Below are 27,755 nucleotides of genomic sequence, written 5' to 3'. Positions count from 1 at the left end.
AATTATATAATCGCCGTACGCAATAGTATATGTACTATTATAAATTATTCATTAATAATTTTACTACACATTTTTTTCATACTTACAAAAAAAAGCTAAATTTAACTATTTTGTTTTTTTTAATCATCTTCTTTTTTTTGTTTAAATACAAATACTTTTTTTGCTTTTTTCGAGTGTGTCTTCTCAATTGTATAATTGTTCACAAACAAAAAAAAACAAAACAAAAACACTGCGTCGATGATGAGATGAGATCAAAATGCAAATTCGTGTTTTTTTTTTTAATTTTTTGGTGCAAACGTTTGTCCCTTAGTAGGTTTTTCATTAGTCAAAAAATTGTTTTGTCAAATTTTTTTAACACTTTGGTTCAGTTGTCTGGTTTATCACAGATGCTATCGAATCCTAATCCTGTCCATTCTGCTGGAGGATTTCCCTCCTATCGTCCCTGGTCAAAGGAGGAGGCCTAAACATATGATCGTTATCCTCATCAGCCGAATTCTCCTTAGAACGATCACTCTTGCAATCGTCCTCTTTATTTACCAACATGTCCAGAGCTAGAGGCATGGTCTGACCGTACAGATCCCTCGACTTATCGCCATGCGGAAGCAAATGGAGCATATTCAAAGGCATAGGAAACCCCGGTGGAAATTCGGGATAGAAACCTTGCGTGAATGAATTGAACAACGGACTCGACATGAGGTCCGGTTCCGAACTGGCCGGTCTTTGATTGTGAGGATTTATGTTGTGTTCGTCTTTTACGTGGTGCTTTGGCGGATTGTTGTTGTTGTTCCCTGGACCCATGGTCAGGATGTCCAGGGGTCCTCCGATGCAATCTTTGCGAAGTTGTTCCAGTTTTAAGCTTTTCCCGTATTTTCCGCGAACGTACATCAGTAGCGAGTTGTACGGTATGCCGAATATTCGAGACGCTTGGCTCGTTGTCATCTTCTTGTTCCAAACGTGTTGGAGGGCTTCTGTGAGTTCCGCATTGGTCCAGGATCGGGGTGGGCCACCCCTGGGAGCACTGTGTTGGCCTTTTGGTCGCCCTGGAATGGATTAATCGTTGGCTTTAATCAGTGGTTAGAATTCAACTAAGAAAACTGATGTTGTTTTATTTAATACATATTAAAAATATATGTGTATTTATAACAATAAATTATTGCTCTAATATAGGTACATATGTATATTCTTATATATTTTTAATTATAATTTATAGTATTTTTATAAATCTTGACTATCAAAATTTTTCTATTATACCTATACATATGTACATATTAGCAAATGAATTATTTAATATATGTATGTAGGTGTATTATGAACTCATATTTATGTTGTGAATAAAATAAAATACGTAGTACATACAATCTCTTTTAATGAATCTTAAATAATATTTAAGTCGATAGATGGCGCTAGTGTTGCAAAGCAACGTTCGATTGCATACGTATGATATTTTAAAGTCGGTCGTCCATTTTGTGTGCATTTCTTAAGATTTATATAACTCAAAAAATTGTATTTTGATTATTAATTGTAATTATGTGGAACCATCTATATATGTATATATAAAACATCTAGTTAGGAAAATCAATAATAAAAATAGTAATAATATTATATTGAAGTAAATTTTGATTATTAATTGCATCTCAATGATTTTATTAATACCAAACATTTTAAATCCGATTTATACATTATAATGCAGATAACATCGTAATTAAAGATAAAAATGTAGATACGATATTAGGGAAAGTTTTTTTTACATATGTAGTTGCTTTTAATATTTAATGAATGAGTTTGAACTATCGATTTGATGTCAGAGAGTTTTTTATATATTTTAATAGATTTATTTAAAAGTTACTTACATTTTTTCTTGACACTTGAGAACATGTGTGGATCGTGGGGAGGTGCTCTCGGATCGGGCATTTCCATCAACGGACTGTACAATTTTCCAGGGTCCATTCCTGGGGGAAAAAGCCCCAACCCGTCCAGCCCAAACACTGAAAGGTGAACAAAAATTAAATTAAATAAATAAAATTCATATAAGAAATTCAAAAGCGGAAAAACACTCCGAGCCGCGCTTTAAAAATTAACCGCAGCATCGGCTGAGGTTGCATTTCACAAAAATAATTGTACAATTTCTCGAGAGTTTATCGGTTCGACGACCGTTTGTTTGTTAACAGTTAAAAGTCTGATTCGGATTATATACTACAATATCCACATATTTTGCAATAATTGTGTGTGCTCGGCTCTGAACGGTACGAACGTTAAAAACTTATTCATAGTCTTCGATGGCGATCTTTGCAAAGCAATAAATAATAATTGCACATAATAGTATATTGTATTTTATATGTAAAACACTCGTAAAATTCGTCAAAATAAATCTTAACTGTCCCACTCTAGCGGTACCGATTGTATTGCTTTACGAGAGCAACGAGGTTTAATGATATGATAATATAGAGAAAATCGCGTGTTGAGTGTATGCTAGTAAAAATCGGTTGTAAATAAATTATCATCGCTTCCGGTGAATTTTCCGAATAGTTTCGGTTTAAGTCTCTCTTTAATGCGAAATGTTACATGTGATAATGCGGTCGTTTGCGGTCGAAGAAGCCGAAGTTTAAGGGTTAAAGTGCCCCTTTCTCCCTTCGCTCCCTCACTTTCGCTTTTGTTATTCTAACTAAATCGCTTTGGGTCAGCTCTTAAGGAGACGCGTCTCGGAATAAACAGCCCAAATTCGGTGTAAATATTAAATTTACCACATGCAAGTTCGTATGCAATGAAAAACCTACTACATACACACATACTATATACATGTGTACATACATACATACATACGTATATTTGGTATACTAAGTATCATATTTACGGTACTCTAGATCGTAAGTAACTAACGGTAATTTAGATCGTAGGTAACTTACTCACCCAGGCAACGCCTGGTGATTCGAGTAGCTAAAGATAAACACTTGATAATATTTCAAGCCGTTTTGTATTAATGTGATAGTGATAGTCATTTTGTATTAATTTACTTCTGTTACATATTAAAATATAAGAAAGTATATCATTCCTTAGTACAGGATGGTCCATAATAAACGGAAGTTTTTGTAATAAACAATACTTAGCGTCTAAAGAGAGAAGGAATCTTTAGTAATTGTTTGACTTCCTACTACATGTCATTTATCCAAACATGGTGAACAGTTGTCGTGAATCAAAACTTCGAAAACGAAGAATCAACGGAAAATGTACGGAAAACGAGCTTTGTTCCCTAATCGGCCAGTTTCATGCTTTGGTAATGTCCCCTGGCTACCCATTAATCTGTCCTTTCCTTTATTTGTGAGGCTATCTTAAAGCATGTGTATAAAGAAAAGTTGAAAGATCACTATAAAAATCGATGATCGCAATACAAAATTAAATCAAACAAATCAACGAAGAAACACTGGGAAGAGTGGAGGGAATTTTCCGAAAACGGCTCCAAACGTGTGTTCGTAAAAACGGTCAATATTGGAATGATATACGTTTATGTACATAAAAAAATCAAAATGGAATACTTTTATCTATATTTTTGTGTCAATAAATAGTTGTACAATAAATACAAAAAGTTGATGGAGAAATGTTTTATTTATAATTAAAACCATCCGTTTCCCGTGGACCATTAGCATATATATGTGTTTGTAAATTTGAGGATTGGCATAAGTTTAAGTAATAACTGATATCAATACTAGTTCCTACATATATACTAATTTCGATATTAAATAATGTATTGCTTGAGGCTCAGTTTACAAAAATAAAATTTAATTTATAAGATGTATGTGACTAATTTATGAATAAATATTCATATGAAGAAGGCTAATTAGTAACCTCTAGTACGTAGTATTGGACGGAAAAAAGACAGATTTAGCAAAATATGCATATTTGTAATTAGCGTTCTCATTGTGCACGCACATGTAACCATTTTACGAGGCTGTTGGTTGATGTAAAAAGTAATTGCGATCTAAAAAGAGAAAAAAAAGAAGAATGATTAAGTCGGGAGCAAGAGTCATATCACACACCGTTACAACGCGAACAATTGTTTCTATGTAAATTATGCACTCGCTTTAACAATTATTCAACCACGTCAAAATGCGATGCACAATATCTTATTATGCACTTTAATATGCAATATTTAGAAACATACACATATAGCATTGCAAGAACAAAGGGAGACAACCGCGAAAAATCACACATGTCGGCGACGATTGCGCAAGTCGTAATTAAACTCGAAAAATGTGCGCAACATTCGCTCTCTCTCAGGTGGGATGTCTTATCTGTTATTTTTAATATGATGGTAGAAGATTCGCACGAATCTCATGAGATTTCTCTGACGATCTCGAGTGTGGAGACTGGTATTGACCTTCGCTTTTCAGACACTTGAGACGGTGCATAGCTGAAGTTTTCGAGGGGGTGTGTGGAAACTATGCCAAAGTACGTGTACGTTAGCTTACATAAGTTTGTTCGACAACTTGTTGGGTCTGAAAGGTCTCTCCCCCTCCTTTTAAGCATATATGCACCTCACGTCTACCTCATCTCGTAGACTTGGTATCAAAACAAACTCCCCTATACTTGGCTTTCAGGGCTAAATTTGCTTTTGAAACTTTCATGTAACGAGGACTGCTCTGTGTGCATTCCAAGCGATTGATCCCTAATACGAAGTGTTTGGATGAATTAAAAAACGCAAAAATAAAAAAAATAGTCAAAAGAAAACTGATTTTTAAAAATATATTATCATATTATATGTATATTTGTACACATTTTGTTAAACAAATTAATTTAATTTGTATCTCATTAAAATGTATTTTTAATAAGATGTAAATGTTTTGAGCAAAATATTAGTCAAATTAAGGAAAAAAACATATATATTATAGCTCTTTTCGATACAAATAATCAACTTGGTAAAACTTTCATAAATACTAAATACTTGGAAATACTAATTTTATTAAATGCCATGTCAAAACACGCAATTCCATCATGGAGACCAGCAATTAGAGCAGGTCGAGGAGTTCCTGTACAAAGTCCGAATTGCATGGTCAGTTTGTCAACTTCAGGATAGTGCTTTTTAACAGGCACCTTAGCATAAAAATACGTGCTTAAAAATGTTTGGTCGGTTTTTTATACAGTAGTGAATCGTGGACCGTAAAAGAGATAAATATTTGAAGAATTTGAGCTTTGGTGCTATCGAAGAATGCTCCGCATCTCTTGGACTGAGCGAGTCTTATACGAAAGATGAGTACCTACAGAAAGAGTTTTATTGAAAACCATTAAACATAGAATCCATGAGAAGCCTAATGTTCCGTCGACTATTATTGAGGAACGTTGCAATATGGTTATGGAACATAAAAACTGAACAGGAGTAACTTCTGTGGAGAACATATTCCACGCCACGAGAAGCCGGAGACAATTCCAAGAAATTGTCCGAAATTGGGAAGCGGCTGTTGCCTGCATTTATTCTTATATAAATAATTGATACCGATATGTACATGTTAATTATATGGTTATATATTTAGGCATGTTGAAACTTGTGTGTACTATTTTTTTTTTTAAATACAGCTTATGGTGATTTAAATTATAGCCTTTCTAATATAGGGTGTATTAATACGATCTCGCACGCGTCAACCTTTTAAAATTAATACAAGGGAGAAGGCTGTCAATAAGACCTCGTTGTTTTTTTTAATATATCGCAAGGGAGGCAAATTTGACATTTGCGTATATTATCGGAAGAACAATAGGAAGACGATTAGAAGAGTGTGACCTATGTACAATATAACCGAGTGACATTTTTGTCTCGTACGAAAAAGTTTAGGGGCACGTGGTGGAATTATTACATTTAACAAATTTCAATGTAGACAAAAAACGTCTCGTCGTAAAATAGCGATCAATTGTTTCACACTTGCGAACAGTGGGAAGAATTTTTTCGATTCATCTCTCGTACCCGAAATCGTTATCTTTGTTAATAAATTTACGAGTGTATCTTAATGTAAGGAACTCGTATCTCAATTATGAGAAAAATGTGTTTTTATTATGTATGGCTCGTCGTAAATTTAAATTTCATTCATATATCTTCACATGTGATGTATGTACTTACATATAAAGGGCATGAGATTTCATTTTACTGCTCGTGTTCGTTTCGTTAAACTATTCATAATTTATTTATTATTAAGAACAATGAAAATATACTGCCTTAAGAGTTTACTGTCCCTTCATGTTACATAATGAGTCACACTCAAAAATGTATTCATATAAAACAATACTTTGATATAATTATGTTTGTACATATGTACATATATACAGTGTTTATTTGCAAAATATATCTTATATGATGAATATTAATATTAAACATAAAAATAGGTTCGTAATTTTAATTATGAATCAACCACTATATATTAAGTAAAATCACGAACATCGTGAATATAAATCAATTATACCTATATATATGATGGTAATTCTAAGCACTGTATTTATGTACATGTATACCTAATAAATAATCAAAAGTGTGGTAAAATTTTGAATTGTAATGTAAAAAAGTCCGCAGAACTCTTTTTATATCACATACAATTTATTTTAATCCAACAAAAATATTCTTTCGTTTTCTTTTGATACTTGAAGAGAGCGAGCTTTTCATCCTTTTTCGACACATTCCCAAAGTGAGATCAACGCACGACAAAGCAGCAAACCCGCATGCGATTCACTAAAACTGAAAACCTGTCAATTTTCACGGGAAAACAACAGAAAGTCGACATGTTACGACATGATGCACACGCTGTGTGGACACGTGTAATTGTGTGCGACCACCTTCGGGTGGTCCGTTGCGTAAAAGTCGGCTATTTGTGCCTCTAACAAAGGCGAAACACGCGACCGCGATAACGATCGGATCACACATGAATGTATATAGAGTAATATATTATGTCTGCATACATATATAATGATAATAATAATACGGATTTGGGAATTGGAAAGTGTGCGGCGGCCTCTGTGTCGTAAAGATTCTTGGCTCCCGACTTTATACAATTGGTTCTAATTAATTAGAATCTCAATTGTGTGTGTGGCGCCTTGACTTTTATATACTCACGGATTTTATTCCAAACTTTGAACGTCACTTTCGCTTTTAATTTAATTGGATCCATCACTTTATGACTTGGATATAACAAGTAGTAAATATATGGACAATCTCTTAACAATCAATTTAAATTGCTTATTGTTTAACGTTTATTAAAATATATTTTTAATACTGGTATATCATATAAACGCTAAATAAGATCTACATTAGAAAAAAATATGAGCCTTTATAAAATCTCATTAACTTTTCACACAGCAAGACGCCCTGTAAAAGTGAATGTATTAAAAAGTATTGTTTAAGGTTAAAAGTTACTTTATTAATTTTTAATGCTGTCAAGATATTTTTAGACGTAAAACTCTATACACATGTATGTAATAGTAAAACGCGATTGAAATTTCTTAAATATATCTCTTGAAAAACAAAATTATTTATTGTATTTTAAGTGGAAACTTTAAGAATTTTACAATCTCTCAGAACTGTGCCTCACGCAAGAATATTACAATTAAATAACTTCGCACACATATACACTTAAGATACAAAATGGGCTCGTTCACTTTGAAATTTTATGACGCTTCAATAAAATATGAAAGTCATGTTGTGTATAGCATTCCCATAAGATGGATACGAATAGGATTTTATACAGAGCGTTCAAAATAAATTAATTAATTACCGTCGAAAGTGATGCAAAAGATCAGTTAACTCTCCAGAAATCGTAAAAAAACGTGGGACAGACAAAACGGTTCGCTTTTACTTTTCAACAAATTCATAAAAAATTGTCGACGATTACGTAAAAGACACTTTTTTAATTGTTTTACTTGAATAATCAGTAATGACTTTGGATTTTGTTGTATAATTAATTATGATGTAAAATAGTGAGCATATTGTACGTACACGGAGCGATTCATCTACATTGCGATTGAATTGAATTTTTTCACGGGGAAAATTTTGGAAAATGTCTGGCTTGTGTCGTATGATTGACGTTATGATTATCTTTCTAAAATTGAAATGAAAATTATCGTTTCGTGAAATGCGACCATTCGTCGTATCTCATTAAGGTGAACCGCCGATCAATTAAATTAAATTAAATTCGTGTGGAGATGGGCTTGGGAATGGGTTTTCTTCTTCGGCACAAATTCAACATTTTTTAATTATATGGTCGTGTGTAGTATTCACGACATAAATACAATTAACGTGAAACTGCGGTTCTTACGGTTCTTTCGCAGACAACTACAAGTATTTCTCATTCGCTTTTCAGACACGGGAATGAATTTTCTGGAAAATTTTCAATGTACACTCGGATTTACATGCATAAAGCATTTTCTTTCCAGCTTTTCACATACTTCTTAATCAAAAGTTTCCGAAGAGTAAACTTAAATACATCTTTATAGCCTATATAATAACAGATGAAGCAAAAGAAATAAAAAGTGGCAAACGAACACACACACACATACAAATTCATATGCAGTTTCCATTAAAGTAGTTTGAATGAAGTAAGCTTTTAACCTAAAAATCATCATGTATGAAAAAGTATGCAATAGTTCATGATATTGTAACTACAATTTTAATATGGACAAGTCCACTTCTATTAGGACAAAATATATATGTACGAACTATTTTGTTACATCACAAATTCTAATGTATATAAAATAATTAAAAATAAAATATGTTAAGGTATGGTATTGATATTCATTTGCGTTAGTTTGTTTTATTTTATGACACAGATTTGTATTAAATTTAATTAACGATTTATGATAATATATTACGGTCAAAGTTTTGACTACGCGTTGACTGGGTATGCGAATTTTTGCACGATTTATTACATCAAAATAGTACCGAAGCAATTAAAAATAATTGAATTACAATCATTTCGTTAATTAATTAAGAAAAAATTGAAATTCACCGCGAAATTAAGATCAACGAAAACAATGTGAGAAACTATAAATTTTAACATAGTAGGTATACGAAATACGATAATGTGAGCAGAACACGTTTGATTCACACAGAAATAAATGCACGTTATTATTTTATACGTATGTATGTATATTAACATACTGTTTATACATATACGAAAATTGGTGATAAATTTTCTCACGTAATCACACCATAGTTTTGATTGTTATATGTATTTGTATATTTATTATTTGACATATTTAATTTTTTTGTTGGAAATGTATCCATATAAATATAATTTGAAATTAAATACAAGATCAACCGTGTCGTAAAAAGTAATATTAATACATAAAATTTTATGTATGTTCGATGCTACGGAATAATTCTCGTACTCTATTGTTACGAACAATCGTCGTTTCGTTGCGAGACATTGGAAAATTGCCGGTTTCGAAGACTTCCTTTTTATTTTTCGATATCGAAACATTCTTCTATAGTTCCATTGCTACGCTAATAAAGTCTCAGCACTGCATCTCGATGGCAAAAAGTGACCCAAATGGCAGGGACCTTCGCGGGGTGCGTAAACAAGCCTTGGAAAAATTAAACCCATTCAATGCGAAAATAATAATGCAAAGTGTCGTTCGTTCTCACTCGTATATATTTTTTTCGTTTTCGTTCGAACAATAACGCCGATTTGTCGCGCCGTATTTTTTTTCTTATTATTATTCCGTTCAAGCGAATGAACGACGCTTCTAAAATTTTTTCGATATTAAATCTCAGACTGAAACAATTCATTTGAAAAAATATTGAAATGGATGAGCCGAATCCTTGCTTTCATACATTCAATACCCTTTCTATTTCATATATTCAATACTCTTTCTTTCTAATTCGAATTGCTTGGATACATTTTACGACAGAACGATTTTTTTTAGTAAAACTATTATAGATTAATCATCAATAAAACGTCCATTGCTCACAAATAAGTATAGAACGCTGTATGCTCGGCATAACGATGAGATAGAAAACGGAATGTGGTTGAGAAGTATGATAAGGGTAGTGGAGAGTGAAATGGCAATGGGTGGGTCACTTAGATGGAAGAATGGACAAAAGATGGACAAAATAAGTGCTCAAATGCTCAAGAGAATGTAAAAGGCCAGAGTTGGGTGGATAAAATTTAAATAATGAGTAGGATGGGACGGTGAGTGTTGCCCAAAACAGAAACGAATGGAAGCCGGTTGAAGAGGCTATAATAATACAACAGTGGATGGTGAACGTCTGCCAATGATGATGATGAAATGTCAAATTTTCTCCTCAATATTTAATCTTATTTACATTTTGTATTAAAAGAACTATTTCAACCATAGAAAAACAAAACTGACAATATATAGCTTCAATGGACCAAATTTTCAATATAAAAAAATAAAAACAAATAAAAGCATAATCACTTTTAACTTAAAAATGTTTCGAATAATGTAATAAATGTTAATGGGATCAAAATGTTAATTTTAAATATTTACTCTTAATATAATAATTTCTTATGGTTTTTAAGATAAATAGCCGTAATCTTTTAAGGAATGTATATTATAATTGTAAATTCAATGTTCTGGATGATCTATGCAAGCGAAAATTTACGAAATTATGATTTTGGAATGTTTTTAATAGGCGATAAAAGCAATTTTTTTATAAATAAAAATTGGGTAAAAGTTTAATACATTTTTATGTACAATATCATTCAGTATTTGTAATATAAACCGCTTAAACATGACTAATCTAATATTAACATTTTATTAAATTTATTTGAAGTTTTATTTTGTATAAATTTATTTGAATACTCATTTGTTTTTTTATTAAATTGACTGTCACGAGTAAGGCTCTTTTGAAATTACGTGTATACCAGAATTCGGCACCTGCTTCCCCGCGGCTGCGCCCCTTAGGGCTCCGCCCCTAGGGCTTCGACCCCCGGCGTGAAGGCAGTTTCGTCCTCAGCGCCTTTGCCCCCGGGGACTTCGAATCCTTTGAATCGAATTATTTGTTCGATGACGTCATGGATTTGAGAACCAACGAACGAAGGTTACATACATACAAAGTCTCTTTCCAAATTACATATAGTATAGATTGATATTAATAAAAATAATTCTAAAATATGTCGGATTAATACAATTTAATACAAAATACCAATATTATAAATAACAAACAAGTAAATTGCTGTCAATTCTACATATGTACATACATACATACCTATATATGTATGTATATATCAACATAGATCGATCGACAGTATTCAAATAAATATTTATAAAAACGAAGAAAGTTTCAATTTCAACACCTGGCGATTCCATCATTACTAATTACGGACGAAAAAAAAACAACACACGTTCGCCAATAATTCAGAAATGTCTACGACAAACATGCGATACAAATTAGCATTCGGTGTGCCGTACAGCCTACAAATGATCAAACACGTGTATGTTTGCACTTTGCAAGAATGCACATATGTTGTATTGCACTGCTAAAATTCGCACACATATGACGCGAGCTAATATTTGCACAATTTGTTATACACGTCCGTACATTTACATACATATTTTCGCACTGGCGACATCGGAACGTTCATCGATTATATTCTCCGTTTGATATTGTGAAATTCTATACATGTTACATTGTAAAAGATCTGATTTCCGCGTACAATGAACGTATTATTATATGTATGTATGTATATTATCACTGGTAGATACAGAGATGTAACGAAAGTGAAGGCCAATAATGTCGTTTATTATTATTATAAAAGGACCATGCACACGCTCTGCAATAATAATCCGGATATACTGTTATACACATTGCACAATATATACGTTGTATTTTTTTTATTATTGGAACTATTATTGATCGTCGATCATAGTCCCTTTCACTCGGTCGATCGAATCTCTAACCTTTGGCGGTTACGACCTTGTCGAATTAACTGTAAAAATACCTGATACGGTTTTTTATGGTTATGAACGTGTAGCATCGGATTTTTTTTCGTTTGTATGTATGTATGTAGTTTGATTTAATTCTGTTCGCTTTGGATAAATAGGTACAGCATATAATGTGGAGCGGTTAAGGCGCTAGTTCAATACGTCATTTGGGAAACTGTCGGAAAATCGAGGAAACCCCACGCCATTGTTATAAAAGTGCACTCTCAGCTAATCGATAGCTTTTTAACGAGACTTGAAACTGCGAATAAATTTCATAACCGCATTAATAACGTATATAATATATGTATGAATGAAAAAACTAGACGAGGATAACAATTACCTTTTCTGCATAATATTGATTACATTTAAATAAAATTGTATAATACGGAGGTTAATTTAATATGTATAAGTGGAGCATAGAATCAATGAATCTTTTTATATGCACATATTAAATCATTTATATGCACATATAAAATCTTTTGAATGAAGCCGATATATTGACAATTAATTTTAATTTATTTAATTAAATATGTAGGTAAATGAAATCATTTCATTATTGCGATTATTGTATTCATTGTGAAAGTATGTCTCGCAATTATTAATACATAGAAAATCAGTATTCTAATTATTAGAAAGCTTATATTAAAATCTAGGAATTATTTATGAATTAAATCAAAAATTTATTATACGTATATGTATGTATATGTAGGGATAAAAATCAGCCTGATTTAGTGGAGAAAAGTCTTGAAACTGATGTAAATAACCACAAATTGGATAGTAATGGAAATCTTACTATTAATGAAGTCTCAAATGTATCATTTTATATTTATTACTGTATCTTCATATCGTCATCATTACTTACAGCCGCTCACCATAAACTAATAGAAGATCTAACACGCTTTCATTCGTCTCTGTTTTTGCACAGCTCACCCCACACATTTTCCAAATTTCGTCTACACATCTTCTTTTCACCCTTTTACATTCTATCGGGAACCATTCTTGCACTTATTTTGTCCATCTTTCATCTATTATTTTAAATACGTCACCCAACCATCCATAGCCATTTCAATCTCTCAACTATGTACGTAGATATATCAACTAACCTTGTCCATACTTCTCACACACGTATTCCGCTTTCTATCTCTCCTCGTTATGTCGAGCATACAGACTTCCATACTTCTTTCAGTTCAGTGTACCATCTTGGCATTCAATTCTACATATATACATACATACATCTAAACGTCATCACTGGCAAAACACATTGATTGAAAATCTTTTTTTTTTGTAAAGTAAAATTTTTTGGTTGATTTGGATTGAAGGATTAAGTATCTTCATATAATTTTTTTTAATAAATCATTATGATTTTGAATGTAAGCTGTTGAATTCGAGAAAAACATCTCACATCAAATCAAGACGATGATTTGGATGTATGCACATAGTATACTATTTGAAGTACTGCCCAAAAAAGTGTAGAGATCTCCATTCATATTAAAACCTTCTTATTAAACCAAATGTCTCGACATCTCCAATTTTTTACGCATATCTACAAAATCACTAATATCCCGTCAATTTGTTTGAGCGATGTGTCAACTCATTGTTTACTATTACGCAATACACATACATTTGTTGGGGCATATCTTACGTATGATTTATTAATCCAAACGAATGCGATCTACCGGTTCTGTTTATCTCAGTGTGTAGTATGACGATCGCTCTTTGTGACATGGAGTTGGTATATTATATTCCACGTGATGACCAGAAGCACTAAATATGTCGGTACGATAAGAGATGCTCCCGCGGACCATTAATCGTCGTAATATTAATACATTGTGTCCAGCTTTCACTACGTATACCAGAAATGACAATAATTATTCTTAGATTAGGCTACGGCAACGCGAAGATACGAACAAATGGAAAATAAAATATATATACATAGCAGTTATTTCTCATCGTAGCATGCGCCATTTAAGCGGTTAAATAGCCGCAGATAAGCCTACTAAACGGTTAACAAAAAATATATTACATACATATATACCGACGTAAAGCAGATGGATTTGATCTGATCCGAGCGAACGGCTGAAATAAAGCCACATTCCTACTTGAGACACGTTTGTATTGTGTCGATCTATTACTGAGAAAATCCGTTCTCCCTCTGAAGATAATATAGAGTTTCTCTAATTGAATTTTTGTAGACGTTGAAAAAATTTGTATATTAAAATTATGAGACGACCGTTTTTTACTTTTAAAAAAATAGCAAAGACAATTTTTAATGTACATAATTGTATTGTGGAACTGCGATCCAATTATACTGATTTCTTATTAAATATTTATCCGACTAAATGTTATGACTTTCGGCGATGTTTTGCGATTCTTTAGAAAGTACCGTAGAAGGTTTTTTTTAAATTAATTTAATGTAATACAGATAATTATTTACTTCCCTTTAAATGTTATTAGAGTAAATCTCAATGCTCTTTTATTTCTAGAAATAATTTGGAATTTTCATATGAAAATCTCTGGAATTTTTCCATACGAGTCTTCAATTATATATGTATTATAATATATATATATATATATATATATATATATATATATATATATATATATATATATATATATATATATATATATATATATATATATATATATATATGAATATCGAATAATACTGATACCAATCTATATTTTACTTTTATTATGCCCATAATAAATTTTTATATTGAAAAGCAACTCGTGAAATGGAATGGAACATCTATAACGATTTTACGAGATAGCTTTAGGTATTCAGACGTCTAAGATGGATTCACGGTATTATGATTGTTGTAAAATTTTATACTTATGCATTATTTTTTATATAAAAATCAATTATTGTATAGGATAATTTTATTGTCTAAACTTTGTGTGTATTTATAATAACTGAAAATTAATAAAATTACCATAAAACATTTAATCGTGAGTCAAAATTAGTACGAAAATGTTCATTCCTTTGATTCGAACAATTAGAATATATTTCACTTTTAATTAAGTTCAATTTTAAAACAATGTTTGTTTATTCGGAAAGGAAAATTAGCCGAGTAAATTTTTAATATTTGGATAAGTAGTAACCATGATTAAAACTGAGTGAATAAATCGATGAGATGATTTAGAAGTAAATCGGTTAAAATTCTTGGAAATTTGCATGTACAATTTTGGTATTTGTTCTGATATTGATAGGTCTCTAGCCTTACGAAGTAACTGCTGAAAAAGATTTCTTAGATAATAATAAATTAATAAGTGACTTACTGTGAGGTGGTGTGAGGGCCATTGCTGAGATTGAGGGCGCTGGTGGAAAGGGCATAGGTTCGGGGGGCGGCAGCCGTGGAGGCGGCAAATCAGGACTGATACCACAATGCATGTCTTCTTCAGGTCTCATGGGCGGCCTGCGAACATCTTTTAACGCAGGAGGCGGAAGATCCCTCCTGGAACCCAACGACAAATCCTGAGGACCTTCACCAGACCTCCGCCTAGGACGGGCCTGTTTCCGTCGCGGCAAAGGCGAACAGCAAACAGGCGCCCCACCACCGCCACCTGGCAACCCTGGCGAAACACCAAGACACGGACCAGGCACCTGAGGCTCCTCACCACCGTCCGAAGACAACGTAGGCTCGGGAGAAGGAGTCTCATCCCCGAGACTACCTCCATCCCGATCTCCACCCATAGCATCCTGCTCCACCAAACCTCTCACTTGTAAAGCTTCTCCAGCTTTGATTATCATTTTAAGCTGTTCCTGAGCTACACTGATCTCCCCCCGATACATGAAATCGATGACCGCCTGTACTTCCCATCCGTGAAAGTCTTTCAGTACAATGACGGGATGCTTGCAAGGGTTTTCGGAGAAGATTCTGCGGAAGAATGGGGAACATGCACTAAGTACGACTTTGTGCGCCCTGACACGTCCCTCTGCGCAGACCAGAGTCACGTCGACGAGGGCCTCGGCTCTGAGGAGGGCTGCAAAAGCCCTTAGTAGATGATGCTGGTGGTTGTTCCAGCGGAGGCTGTAGTGTTCCTCGGGCCGGGCCATCTCGTCGCCCCTAGCTGGTCCCTCCACACCTGATGACCATAGCACGTCGGAGGGACGTTCCCACGCCACTTTGCTGCCGATGCTGGAACAAAATACAATAAAATTTAGTAATATTCAATCGAAAGATTTGGATATTCGATGGAGTTGTAACAAAGGCAATTTTGCCTTTGTTACAACTCCATTTCAACTCGTTTCAAAATAAAACATTGAAACACCATTTTTTTTTTCAAAATATGTAAAAACCAAGAAGTTTTTTAAAATATTGAACTGAAAATGTAGTCCCTTTTGAAGGAATTTGTATAAAATATATTATCCACACATAAACAGCGAAAATATTGACGGAGAAAGGCAGTGGCACTAAGCCAGTGATGCGTAAATTGTATATTGTTCTTTTATACTCATGAAATGTGAAGGTCTACAATTTTATGGAGCAATATATTAAAATTTGTATTGCCCATAGATGAGTTCATATAACAGTAAGTTTTAATATAATATAATGTATTTTATGTTGTTATTAAAATATCTATGCAATATACAGACATGTGCATATGTTTCAATATGCCAGAATACCGTTGAAAATCATTGTGATGACAAATTTCGATAAACGAGTATTTTATTAATGTTTTTAAAGTGATTTATTTTCTATCAAAACATCTAAATAGCTATTACGATTATATAACTATCTAACTGTAATTATTCATTGATAACTCTTTAAATAAACATCAAGTGTTTAAATGAATGTCTCAATAAATATACATTTAAATCAACAATGATAATATCACAGAACAACAAAAAAATTACTGAAGCGGAGATTAATCAATCTAGCCCAATTAATTAGAATACGATTATGATTTTTGTTGGTTTCTTCTTGTTTATGAGGTAAGAACGTTTAAAAACAATTTTACAGTATTTTGGCTTTTGCAGTCTTTTACCCAAAACTTATTAGTATTGCTGTGCCAAAAGTAAGTATTAAAAACAATAGTCAGATGCTCTTTCTATTTATTATGATTTTTTATTGCTTTAAAATACTTGTAATTAATTTTCTAGCGAATTTTAAAAGTAAAAAATGCACTTTTTTAAATACATATTTTTTTCAAGCTATCATGCATTTATTGTGCTAGTTTTATATTTCATTACGTATACAAGGATTGGTTTTCATTCTCAATATTTTTTTATCTGAATCTGTAAAATTGTAAGAAATCTGTAAAAATTGAGTTTTTTTTTAAACCCTTATATCTCATTAACAGGAAGAAGTCAACACACAATAATTGTCATATTCGAATTTAGTGAAGATTGATTAGTTTCCGCCCCGGTAAGTATAAAACGTGATTTTTTGTTGCTTAGTGTATTCAATAGCCATATCTATATTATTTATTAAAAAGTAAATACATATGTATTTATTTGAGTCATTCGTCACCGTTATTATAAATGAGATGAAATATGCATTAAAAATCATTTTAGTATGTCAAGACATGATTTTAGTATTGTAAACCATCTTATTGCAGTTTTATTATAAACAAATCCTTTTGTAAACAATAACAGTATATAATATGTATATGTATAACAAGATATAAGTCATAAGATTTGACAGGTTATTTCAATGTTTACAAATATAAAAAAAACAACACAACATCGCTTTACAAAACGATAAGCTATGATTTAATTGATTTAGATTGCTATACTTACAACACCATAATATAGATAATTTCAATATAAAAATAACCTTCTCGGACCCACTATTATTAAGTCATAAATTTACATACCTATTGATCCGAACACTACGATTCACCGTGTTGATTCTAAACTATTTTTATCTTGCAAAAATAAAATCGCGAACATCCAAACAATGAGCACAGTACCTTATACTATGTATAACGACTCATTGTTTTTACTGTTATTTATTACCACAATCGGGCAGGTTCAAAATGTAAGCAATAAAAGCGCGTTCGGGATAAATCACTTTTTTTGCACAAATTCGAAACTTTCACTTCGCGAGCGAACGCCCACGGTTTATGCAAAAAAATATTCAAAATTTATATTACAAATATGGTTTTAGATATTATCGTATCGCGGCTCGCTGTCACTTTGACAGTTGCGTCGGCCGCGGCGTTCGCGAGGGGTTCAACGTGTGGGGTTGAGGGGGTTGTTTCTGAGAGAATGGGAAGGCTGGGGGCTTAGAAGGGTACTTTGCACTTTGCAGTTGCGATGCATTTGACCGGCTTTTCTCCCGTAATTTCAGAATCTAAAGTTAATGAATGCGATTGCTCGACAGGGGAGATAAAACGTATGTACGACAAAAATTAAACGGAACTATTCAATCATTAAATGTTATTTTACATCTATTAGTGGCAATATAAATTGGTAGTAGCAAATCCTAATAAATAGTATTGAATTGAAATTTCTATAAATGTCTCGCTAATAATTATTGAATATTTATAAGTCAGTCTCCACCATGGAATTTTAAGAAAATATAAAATATTGTATTAGGTGCCTTAAATGAAACCATTGTTAATTCCAATGATGTTCACAAATCAAATGAACGAACGAATCTTTGAAAGATAGTAACTCTGGTATTTTGATTTTTGCAATAAATTCTAAGCTAGGCCCAATCATACATAGCTTTGAAAATAGTTCTACAATTTATTGATTGAGATTATCGCCTGATTTTGATTGAAATAAATGTGTATATGTAGTTATGTACGCCTTGTAGTTTTTAAGTAAAGTAAGTTTAAGTTAAAAGATGTATTTGTTAATAACAGTTGATGACCACTAAATTTGACAAGGCCGTCGTTGGGCGTCTTCACTAAGCGATGAAATACACAACACATATATCTGTCTCTTTCGCACTCACTTGCGATGCCCCGATAAATACGAGACAGCGCTATACGTGTCCGAAGACATGTCTCGCTTACACGTAAGGCAATATGAGCCATATATACGTATGCATAAGGCTTTTTACCGCTTGCCAAGCACGCAAACAAAAATCGTAAAGAATTTGCATATGCTCGAGAATTATTACTATGTATGTATGTAGGCGAGAAAAGCGCTTTAGAAAAGACGAACGGGGCGGTTCGCGATTAATTAATTTATTAATTAATTATATAAATGTGTGTGCATTTACATATTTTTTAATGTGTTAGAAAAAATGCAATAAGTCGTAACTGGCTATTGTTTTGGAGTCGGAATTAACATGTAGAAGAGTCTATGAATGAACGGAATTAATGAATGAAATTTTAATCCATTTTTTATAAAGTGATTTTAATATTAGACAATCAAACATAATGATACGTTTTATAATAAAATCGTGATTGTTATATTTGAGTGAATCTTGTACATTTTAAATTCTCTATTTAACAAATGTAAAATAAACTTATTTTATATTAAACATCGAGACTTTTCCAATTTTTTTGCTAAATTTTGACCACTAAAAAAATGTGTATATGTTACAGTCCAAGTTTACTTAAATTGGTCCTAGAACACACTAGTTTGTTCATACAAGAACCAATCTGGCCAGTTATAGTGTACAAATTAATGTAATGTAATGCGGTTTCTATAGGATTTATTTTTATATACTTGGCGTTCTGACAACTCAAAGGTTTTGACAGCTAAAAGTTTCATGCGACAGCTGGTGAATCTATTTGAAGATAGATTTTGACTGTTCGAAATTAAACTAAAACCAATAGTTAGCGCATGAACAAACTAGTGTGTTCATGAACGAACATTTACATTAAAATAAGCTAATAATATAGTTACTAATAAGAAAAAGAACGTGTAAAATATGTGATAACTGGATTAATAGTTATTAAAATAAACCTAAGATGTATTGTAAATATAATTCATGAACAATCAATATATGCATCAAAATTTTATCAGGTTTTGATGGTTAGCATACTAAAACCAATAAATAGTTCATGTTTGAAAAAGCTAGTGTGTTCGTGAACGAACCGGCGTGAACACTCGGGACTGTAACATATACACGTACATATAAGGAAAAAGCATAAATTTTATTCTCATATCAATAGCATAATTATCTTTGATTGACAATTGTTGATGGAAACTACAATTGTTTTATGAATAAATGATGTAATTTAAAAAAAAAACCCATATCCTGAAATCATATCGAACAAAAGTTGAACTACTAATAATCAGCTTATAACAATGGCAGTTTTTTTTAAACAAAAGAAAATGGGTTCACATTTTAAAGTTTGAGCTTGTATTTAATTGACTTGGAATTGAATTGATGAAGTTGATAAATATTAATAAAATGATACATATTTTTTTTGAATTCATATCGAAGCATTTTAAAAATATGGAAAAAATTTCAAAATCTCCTCGCACTATACTCCAATCCCGGTTTTCGCGTAGAGCTTTTATCAGTTCAGAGGCGTAAAAAAACTCCTTCGTCCCCACACAAGCAAGCGAATTTAATTTCAGCTCAGACTCGACTGAAGAACAGTTTCATTCATGAAAATAAAATAAAATATGAAAAAAAGTAACGTAATAAAATGGTTGAGCGGAAAACTCTCGTCTAGCGAGGGTTAATAACCTTCCCTCGTATTATACAATTAATGCATTTGAAATCAATGGTTTTTTTAATTCGATTATAATTATCACTGATAACATTTAAATCATCGGGTGATAATTATTTAATTAACCTACATAGTCGTTTGAATGCATACTAAATAGCGATCTCATTATAACCGGTTGGACCTGTTACTATTACTTTGGTACTTTCGCTCGTATTGCCTGTATAGAAGTAGACCTTATTAGTTATTATTGTTTGTTTGTACAATCATGTCTTGTAAAATGTCTTTTGTGTTGAAAAGTTGAATAGGCGAAAAGGCAGGGTGCTGATTGAAGGGTCGTATATTATAGATTTCATGTCGGAATCTGTTTGAAGCTATTATTACATAAACGAACAATAGGGTACGTATTTTGAGGTACAAAAATTGCCAATATCCGTGTAGAAATATGTAACGATTTCACACTGCAAATTTGAACGTACGATTTTGTAATATTTTCGCGATAAAAAATAAATAAATAAATCGTTCACGGTAAGCTTGCAGTGTGTCCGCGATTAAAAGGTCATTTTTATCACGTTTTTCGTACGGTTCAATGTTGAGGGTTTGCTGTTCGAAGATTACTATCACACATGCTAAATTATAGAGTTTCATTTTCAATCAAAATCGAGTGTTACCGTGTAATAGTTCTGTTTAGAAAATGAAGCGTAACATTTACACAGTTAACTTTGATATTATGATCATTGTTCTGATACTATTTAGAGAAATTATTTGGTTTATACTTACCTGCTGAATTCAAATCACTACGATTCTCCGATCGAAATTAATATTTTTTACACTTTGAAGCGCGTATTTGACACTTTTACACTTTTATGTACATACGTACAATATTATATATGAAAGTCGATTGTCAACGCCGCTTATTGTAATCAAAATAATAAATGATTCCAACAACTTATATGTACGTAGGCGTGTGAAGTCGACTTCGTTCTGTAGTAATTAATTTTATGAGCACCTATATATAATATGTTGGAAATTTGCTACCCGGTTTAAAATATTGTAATGCACAAAGAATGAGTGTGAAATAAAGCAACCTAATTCAAAGATGTGTTAATAAATTTTTTTATAAAAAGTATCGAAAAAATATCAATAGTATATGTATATGTATGTACAAATATAGAAGCATATAAAAATATCATAACATTTATAAATAAATTAATACAGTATATAGATATGACGTCAAAATCGATACAAGTATATATGTACATGACTACACTTAAATGTGATCTACAGATATAGATCAATTTATTTTTTATTCATTTGTATTAACTTTTATGAGATAAGTGTTCGATCGATACCATTACGATTTACTGATCTGTAATAAATAGGTAATGGCTACAAAAAAATCTTTGAAGGATACTGTATAATGAACATGTTCAATTTTCAACAGTAACAAAGTATTAAAATTGAAAAATTCTAATCGTTTGTTTCTATAAATAGTTCAAGAGCCTTCAGATTCTTACCAACAATTATCTAGTCAAACTTGGTAAGTGAGTGAAATTTCCACAATCTGGACAATTAACTGCAGCCGATTGATTTCTAACAATGCATGGCGTACGTGACCGAGGATGTACCTACAGCATATTTGCAAACCCGATTTGAATGCATTTCGATATTAATTTTGGGTGTACGTGCCGATCGGGATGACCTCAAGTAGAAAATTACAATGACTTTTGACAACATATATGATGACATATTAAACTAATGACTGCTAAGTCGAAGATCGTGTGCGAAAAATCACGTACGCCACATATTGTATTTAGTATATAGAAAGCATAATGGGCTTTTCGATGCATCGTAATAATTACTATGACGAAAGAGTGTCCGCGAGCGGTTTGTCGAACAGTCCACAAGTCTCTCTATACTTGCACATCGTTGGCTATTATTTTTTATAGGATCCGCTTCCGCTTTTCCATTTTCCTCTCTTGGTAGTATTATTTTTAAACCGTTGTTAAAAAAGACTTCTGAAAGTCTCGCGCTCGGTCGTTTTGGGAGACCTTCAGAACGCGCTCTCTCTCTTCTATAGTAAGTATATGTATATGGGGGGAGGGAAAAGAATGAGTAAAAAATTCGGGTCACCTGTTGCTTCTTCTATCGAATAAAATATTATTATAGACTTTTAATTCAATTTTTGTTCATGAAAAAATAAAAAGTGAGAAAAAAAGCGCTTTTGTTGCGTAAAAATTTAATCGATGGCGGTTTTACTGTACGTTCGTCAGCTTGATACACACAAATGTCGTTAGATTTTAATATATTTAAAAATTAATTGAGACTATATTTAAAGTGAAAATCGTTTACACGAAACCATACGAAAATAATTGTTTCATGCAAAAAATCTAAAAAATTAAAGATTTCGAACTTTTCTTAAATGTCGGTTTTCGAAAAATGCTCTGTAGACATTAATGTCTTAAGCAATCGTATTTTATGCCCAAGCGAAATAGCACTTAATTCACGCCATATTCTGTGAATTTACTGAATTAATTTGTAATGCATGCAGATTAAAAAATGTGTCACTCACATGAAATCCACTACTTTTGACTCTCAATAATTTAATTTAATGCAGTGATCAGTATTATATGTTTGTTCTTTTGAGACGCGAAATCTTTCCGCACCTTATTTTTGCAACGTTATTTGACGTTAAAAGAAAATATGTTAAATAGTATTTGATTGTGATCAGAATACTATTTTACGCTAACCGATTTTTAAGCGTTTGCCTGAAAGGGGTTTATACTTTTTTATGACTATTTATCAAAATAATACCAAAAATTTCTTTCTCAACTTGTATATATGTAATACATATTCATATGTATACTACAGATTTTGACCAGGCCAAGTTTCAATGGAACTTATTGGTAGAACATTATATAAGTTAAATCATATCAAAAGGCTAATGGACCTACCTACATATAACAATAAAAAACAACGTTCTGTTCTTCCTCTATCAATCTAAACATGTTCTTGGTACGTGACTATTTTTAATTTTTTTTTTAATTATTCAGAGGGCGAATTTTGGTCATTGCCGTTTATAAAAATATTTAACGCTAATATTAGATGCCCATTGATTTGGTGATAATCAATAAAATCAATACAATCGTTTCCTTCTTGGTTAAAAAATAATTATAATTTTATAAATTGTAACAATTCTTTAAAAAATATAAAGCAATTTCCCAGGACCGCCTCTGAATTGACAATTTTTTTTCATTTCTGCTCGAATTAATTACTGTTCGATCTTTAAATATGACAATGCCTTGTTTTATTTTCGGTACAACAAACAAACACCTATTCTGTTTATGTGGTTAAGATATAAAATTATAATAATTAACTCAAATCATAGTTTTAAAGTTGATCGCAATATACAAAATATTATTGCCAGTATTAGAAAAATTGATGTACCATTTTGGAATATTTAGGTTGAATTTATTAATCACGGTACAAATAAATTTTTCAAATCATTCTGTCGGTTATCACTTATCAGGAAGTTGTTGAAATTTTTGTTTTTATTTAAGAATTGTTGCTAAATGAATCAATGTGTACATATAATAATAGAAAAAAGTTCATATAAAGAAAATATGTAGTAGTTTATATTTTTTTAAAGTAATTTTGATATTGTACATAAGTAATAAGCAAGTGTAAGATTCAATGTTTCGTTTATAGTTTCTGAAATATTTGAAGTATTTTTGATTTGTATGTAGATTGAATTTCAGATCCATTTATGTACATACATACATATAATGTAAAATTTTATGTTCATATAATCATAAAATAGACATTATCTTAAAATTTAAAGTACATCTCACGCCGATGCCTTAGATAAAGGCGTAAAAGGGTTCAAGTAAATGCATTTCACATGTCTGGATATTCCGTTTTTAAAGTGCACGCATTTCTAAGAAGCGGCCAAAAAGATACGCCGTAGATTAAAATCTAGCAAATGCACTTTTTTTTTAGCAAACGCGACAAACTTTAAACAACAGGTAAAATTTTGTATCCCGAACGCTTCACTTATCGAAGCAGTTACTTTATTCATATCGAATTTATTTTTTTCACTCACATTGCATTCAGTTTATCCGATCGGTTGAACCTTCCAGTTAACCGGATAATTGAGAGCTTCCCGTGCTTTCTATTGTGTCACATATCGCAAGTCGTGCAGTAAAGTTAACTTTAATATCCCCCCACTTAGAACGGGGTGAACATTATATCCTTAGGGATCACACATAACGAGGTTTAACAACACATCCTATAAGCCTCGAAACCATAACAAGCGAACCCTTATCGTTATCACCACTTAGTATTTAAGTGATTTTATTTTACACTTTTAATATAAATTCGTTGTTTGTAATAATCTCGCACATGTACATATGTACATAAGGTAAATCTTAACACACTGAAACTTAAGCCTCCGTTCTAACTGTAACAGTGACAAATGATTAGTTTTAAAATGTAGTTTAATTACCTGCGTACATGCGTGTACACGTACAGACCGTATAATTACGGGATTTCAAACTAAGAACACACACATCCAAATAAAGAGAAAAATAGAAACTCATTGTTATACTGAGTCGCATTCACATGGAATTTCGGCTATAGTGACAGTAGTACGCTGTAATTATAAATTATTATTTCTTAACGAAACTACATACATACATGCATGCGAGTTTAAATTATTTACCTCTTTCACGTGTGCCTCAAATATATGTAGAGTTGTGTATTCGGTACTTCCGGTGTAACTCGTTCAAACTTCAAAGTGTGTGATTGATCTGTTTTGAGAATCGATCGATTTGATGTATCGATATGGACGCACAAACTTTTTCGCACACTGCGTCGATGTGTTTTATATTTGTTTGTTGTTATTATTTTCACACTTTTATTTATTATTATTCACTTTCAGAGCACAGTGTCGTTTTTGTTATCGGCACACTTCATTATCTGGATAACAGCTGAAAATTGGCAAATCCACTTTAGTTAATTTGCGGATTTCGATTAGGATGACGCGGGAGCGTGAGAGCCAAGGGGCACACACACCAAATATTGATGATGATGGACCGATAAAAGATGAAGAATAAGAAGGTCGAATCGGACCTGGATATTGCGAACAAATGTCAAGGACCTCGTCGGCTTAGTGTATTATAAATTTTAAAAAAATCTAACGGACTAATTCGCACACACTTTCGCATTGATGATATATTACATTATAATATAAATTTGATACAATATAAATTAAAAATACGAGAAAGTCATCATTGCGGCAAAGTGTTGATTTTGTATGCACTTTTTAGCGATGAATTGATACAATTTAAATCGATTATATTAAGAAAATGAACACTTCATACACTCATTTATACATATATTTATAACGTGCATATCGATTATTATCAATACGAAATTACCAATATTGAGAAATCACTGCTATATAACACCCAATAATTAGAACTAAGGAACAAATGCAATAATTATGCCGTCACTTAATTGAATCAATTCAATAATTACATATCATTATCATACACAAAATCATTAATAACTGAACATAATTAACCCTTTACATATACAAACGTCATTTTACATATGAATTCATGCTATTGACCAATTAAAGCGAAAAATCGCACAGCCTCAACCCTTTCACGGCACTATCAAACAAATAATTTTAATCCCTTATTTTAACCAATTTTTAAACACAAAACTACGGCACACTCAACCCATTTATCTTATCAAAACACCCCGAATTTAACCACATTCGGTTTGCATACAAAATCAACACACGGTTGGCTCGAAAATGTCGCGCAATTTAACCACAACGTGACAATACTCAAACGAAACACATTATTTGCCCCAACGATTATGAAAGTGTTGTTATTATTATCAATATAAACTGAATTTGTCAACATCGATTCGTTTGTAACGTGATCAAATATAATAAAAACAAAGATTAAGCAGGAAATTCAAGTAAATAATAAATCTCGCAAGCACGAACGAACAGGACAATTAAAGGGCGGCAAATCACAGGAAAATATAATTGTAATTGATAAGTACGCCAAATTCATTTTAACTACATATGTACTTTCATTGAAACATTGTATACAATTAAAAATAATTATATATTTTTTTTTTTTTAAAGAGGGACACATAATCACTGTTACAAACGAATCACTAGTTGAAGAGTTGACAGCCGTATTATTTTAATCACCGGTACGATTTGTTATTATTTTTCAACTAAAACGTCAAAGACGTGTATCGTTACGAATGTAAGTGAGAATTGTAAGTAAGGTTAGTATTTAAGTCACTTTTGTATGTATATATATATATATGTTTTTTTTTTGAAGATTTATGACTTCAACCACTTTCATAATCGATGGCACTTTTTTTCAAAAAGTTTAAATTGAAATTTCTCATTCGATTCAAAACCGAATACGTACTTTGAAATTGGAGGAAATTTGTTGTAAAAGTCACTCTGATTTTTTGGCGATGATGATTTTTTGATGATGGACGTGTGTGACACTATTTAGAGAGAGAGAGAGAGGGATAGCACTGTGTCGCGTGTTGTTGCGTTGCGTGATGTTGCGCGACGTCCACCTGTGTCGGTGGTCCGTGTGGCACTGGAATCGGTCCGTCGTCTGTGGCTCCCGGTGGGCCAGTGGCGGGGGCCCCCCTCGCCGCGCTCCGCCCCACCCCGCCCCGTCGCCCCTCCCCCCTCGCAGGGGCTCCGCCAATGGGGCGTCGAGGCCGACCGCCCCACACTGCCAGTACACGTGCGCCGTCACACCAACTGGACGTCGTCTCTTGTGACGGATTGTCAAACACATGCTGTCATTGATGAACGTTTTTTACAGGTGTTCGAAAAGTTACGCAACCCATGAAGTGCCTCGTCTGCCGCCACCGCTATCGACTTTTTATGCTCGTCTCATTTTTAGTACCATAGCAGCTTGCCTCCAATCGACATCTATGGCAAAACTTGCACACACGCTACTTATAAACTGACTAGTCAATGTATGCACGTACATTGTATGTATGTATATGTTACAGTCCAAGTGTGTTTTCAATCGTAGTTTAGATTTTCCAAGTGGCGTTTTAGGTAATTCACGTTCGAATACAATTCCACTAGTGTGTTTTGTGTGTTTAAATGCTTTTTATTATTACGAAATTATGTTCACAATACATCTTATATCTATTTTAATAGCTAATGATCATTTTCTATTTTACAATTCTGTATTAGA

At 32.4% G+C, this 27,755-nt stretch overlaps 1 protein-coding gene across 1 annotated transcript; it reads right to left on the bottom strand.

Annotated features, from left to right (window-relative positions):
* Positions 1 to 27,177, bottom strand: lov (BTB/POZ domain-containing jim lovell protein). Its single transcript, XM_077439352.1, has 5 exons — positions 26,958 to 27,177; positions 25,217 to 25,484; positions 15,193 to 16,052; positions 1,851 to 1,985; positions 1 to 1,040 (listed from the first exon to the last, which is right to left on the bottom strand). The coding sequence occupies exons 3-5, from the start codon at positions 15,968 to 15,970 to the stop codon at positions 400 to 402; spliced, it is 1,554 nt and encodes a 517-aa protein (XP_077295478.1). The 5' UTR covers positions 15,971 to 16,052; positions 25,217 to 25,484; positions 26,958 to 27,177; the 3' UTR covers positions 1 to 399.
* Between the last annotated feature and the right edge of the window lie 578 nt (positions 27,178 to 27,755).

The sequence above is a fragment of the Arctopsyche grandis genome, chromosome 10 (assembly GCF_051622035.1).
Source record: "Arctopsyche grandis isolate Sample6627 chromosome 10, ASM5162203v2, whole genome shotgun sequence".
NCBI classification, from domain to species: Eukaryota; Metazoa; Arthropoda; class Insecta; order Trichoptera; family Hydropsychidae; genus Arctopsyche; species Arctopsyche grandis.
Note: the sequence above shows the minus strand (reverse complement) of the source record. Positions and strands in the feature narration are given on the sequence as shown.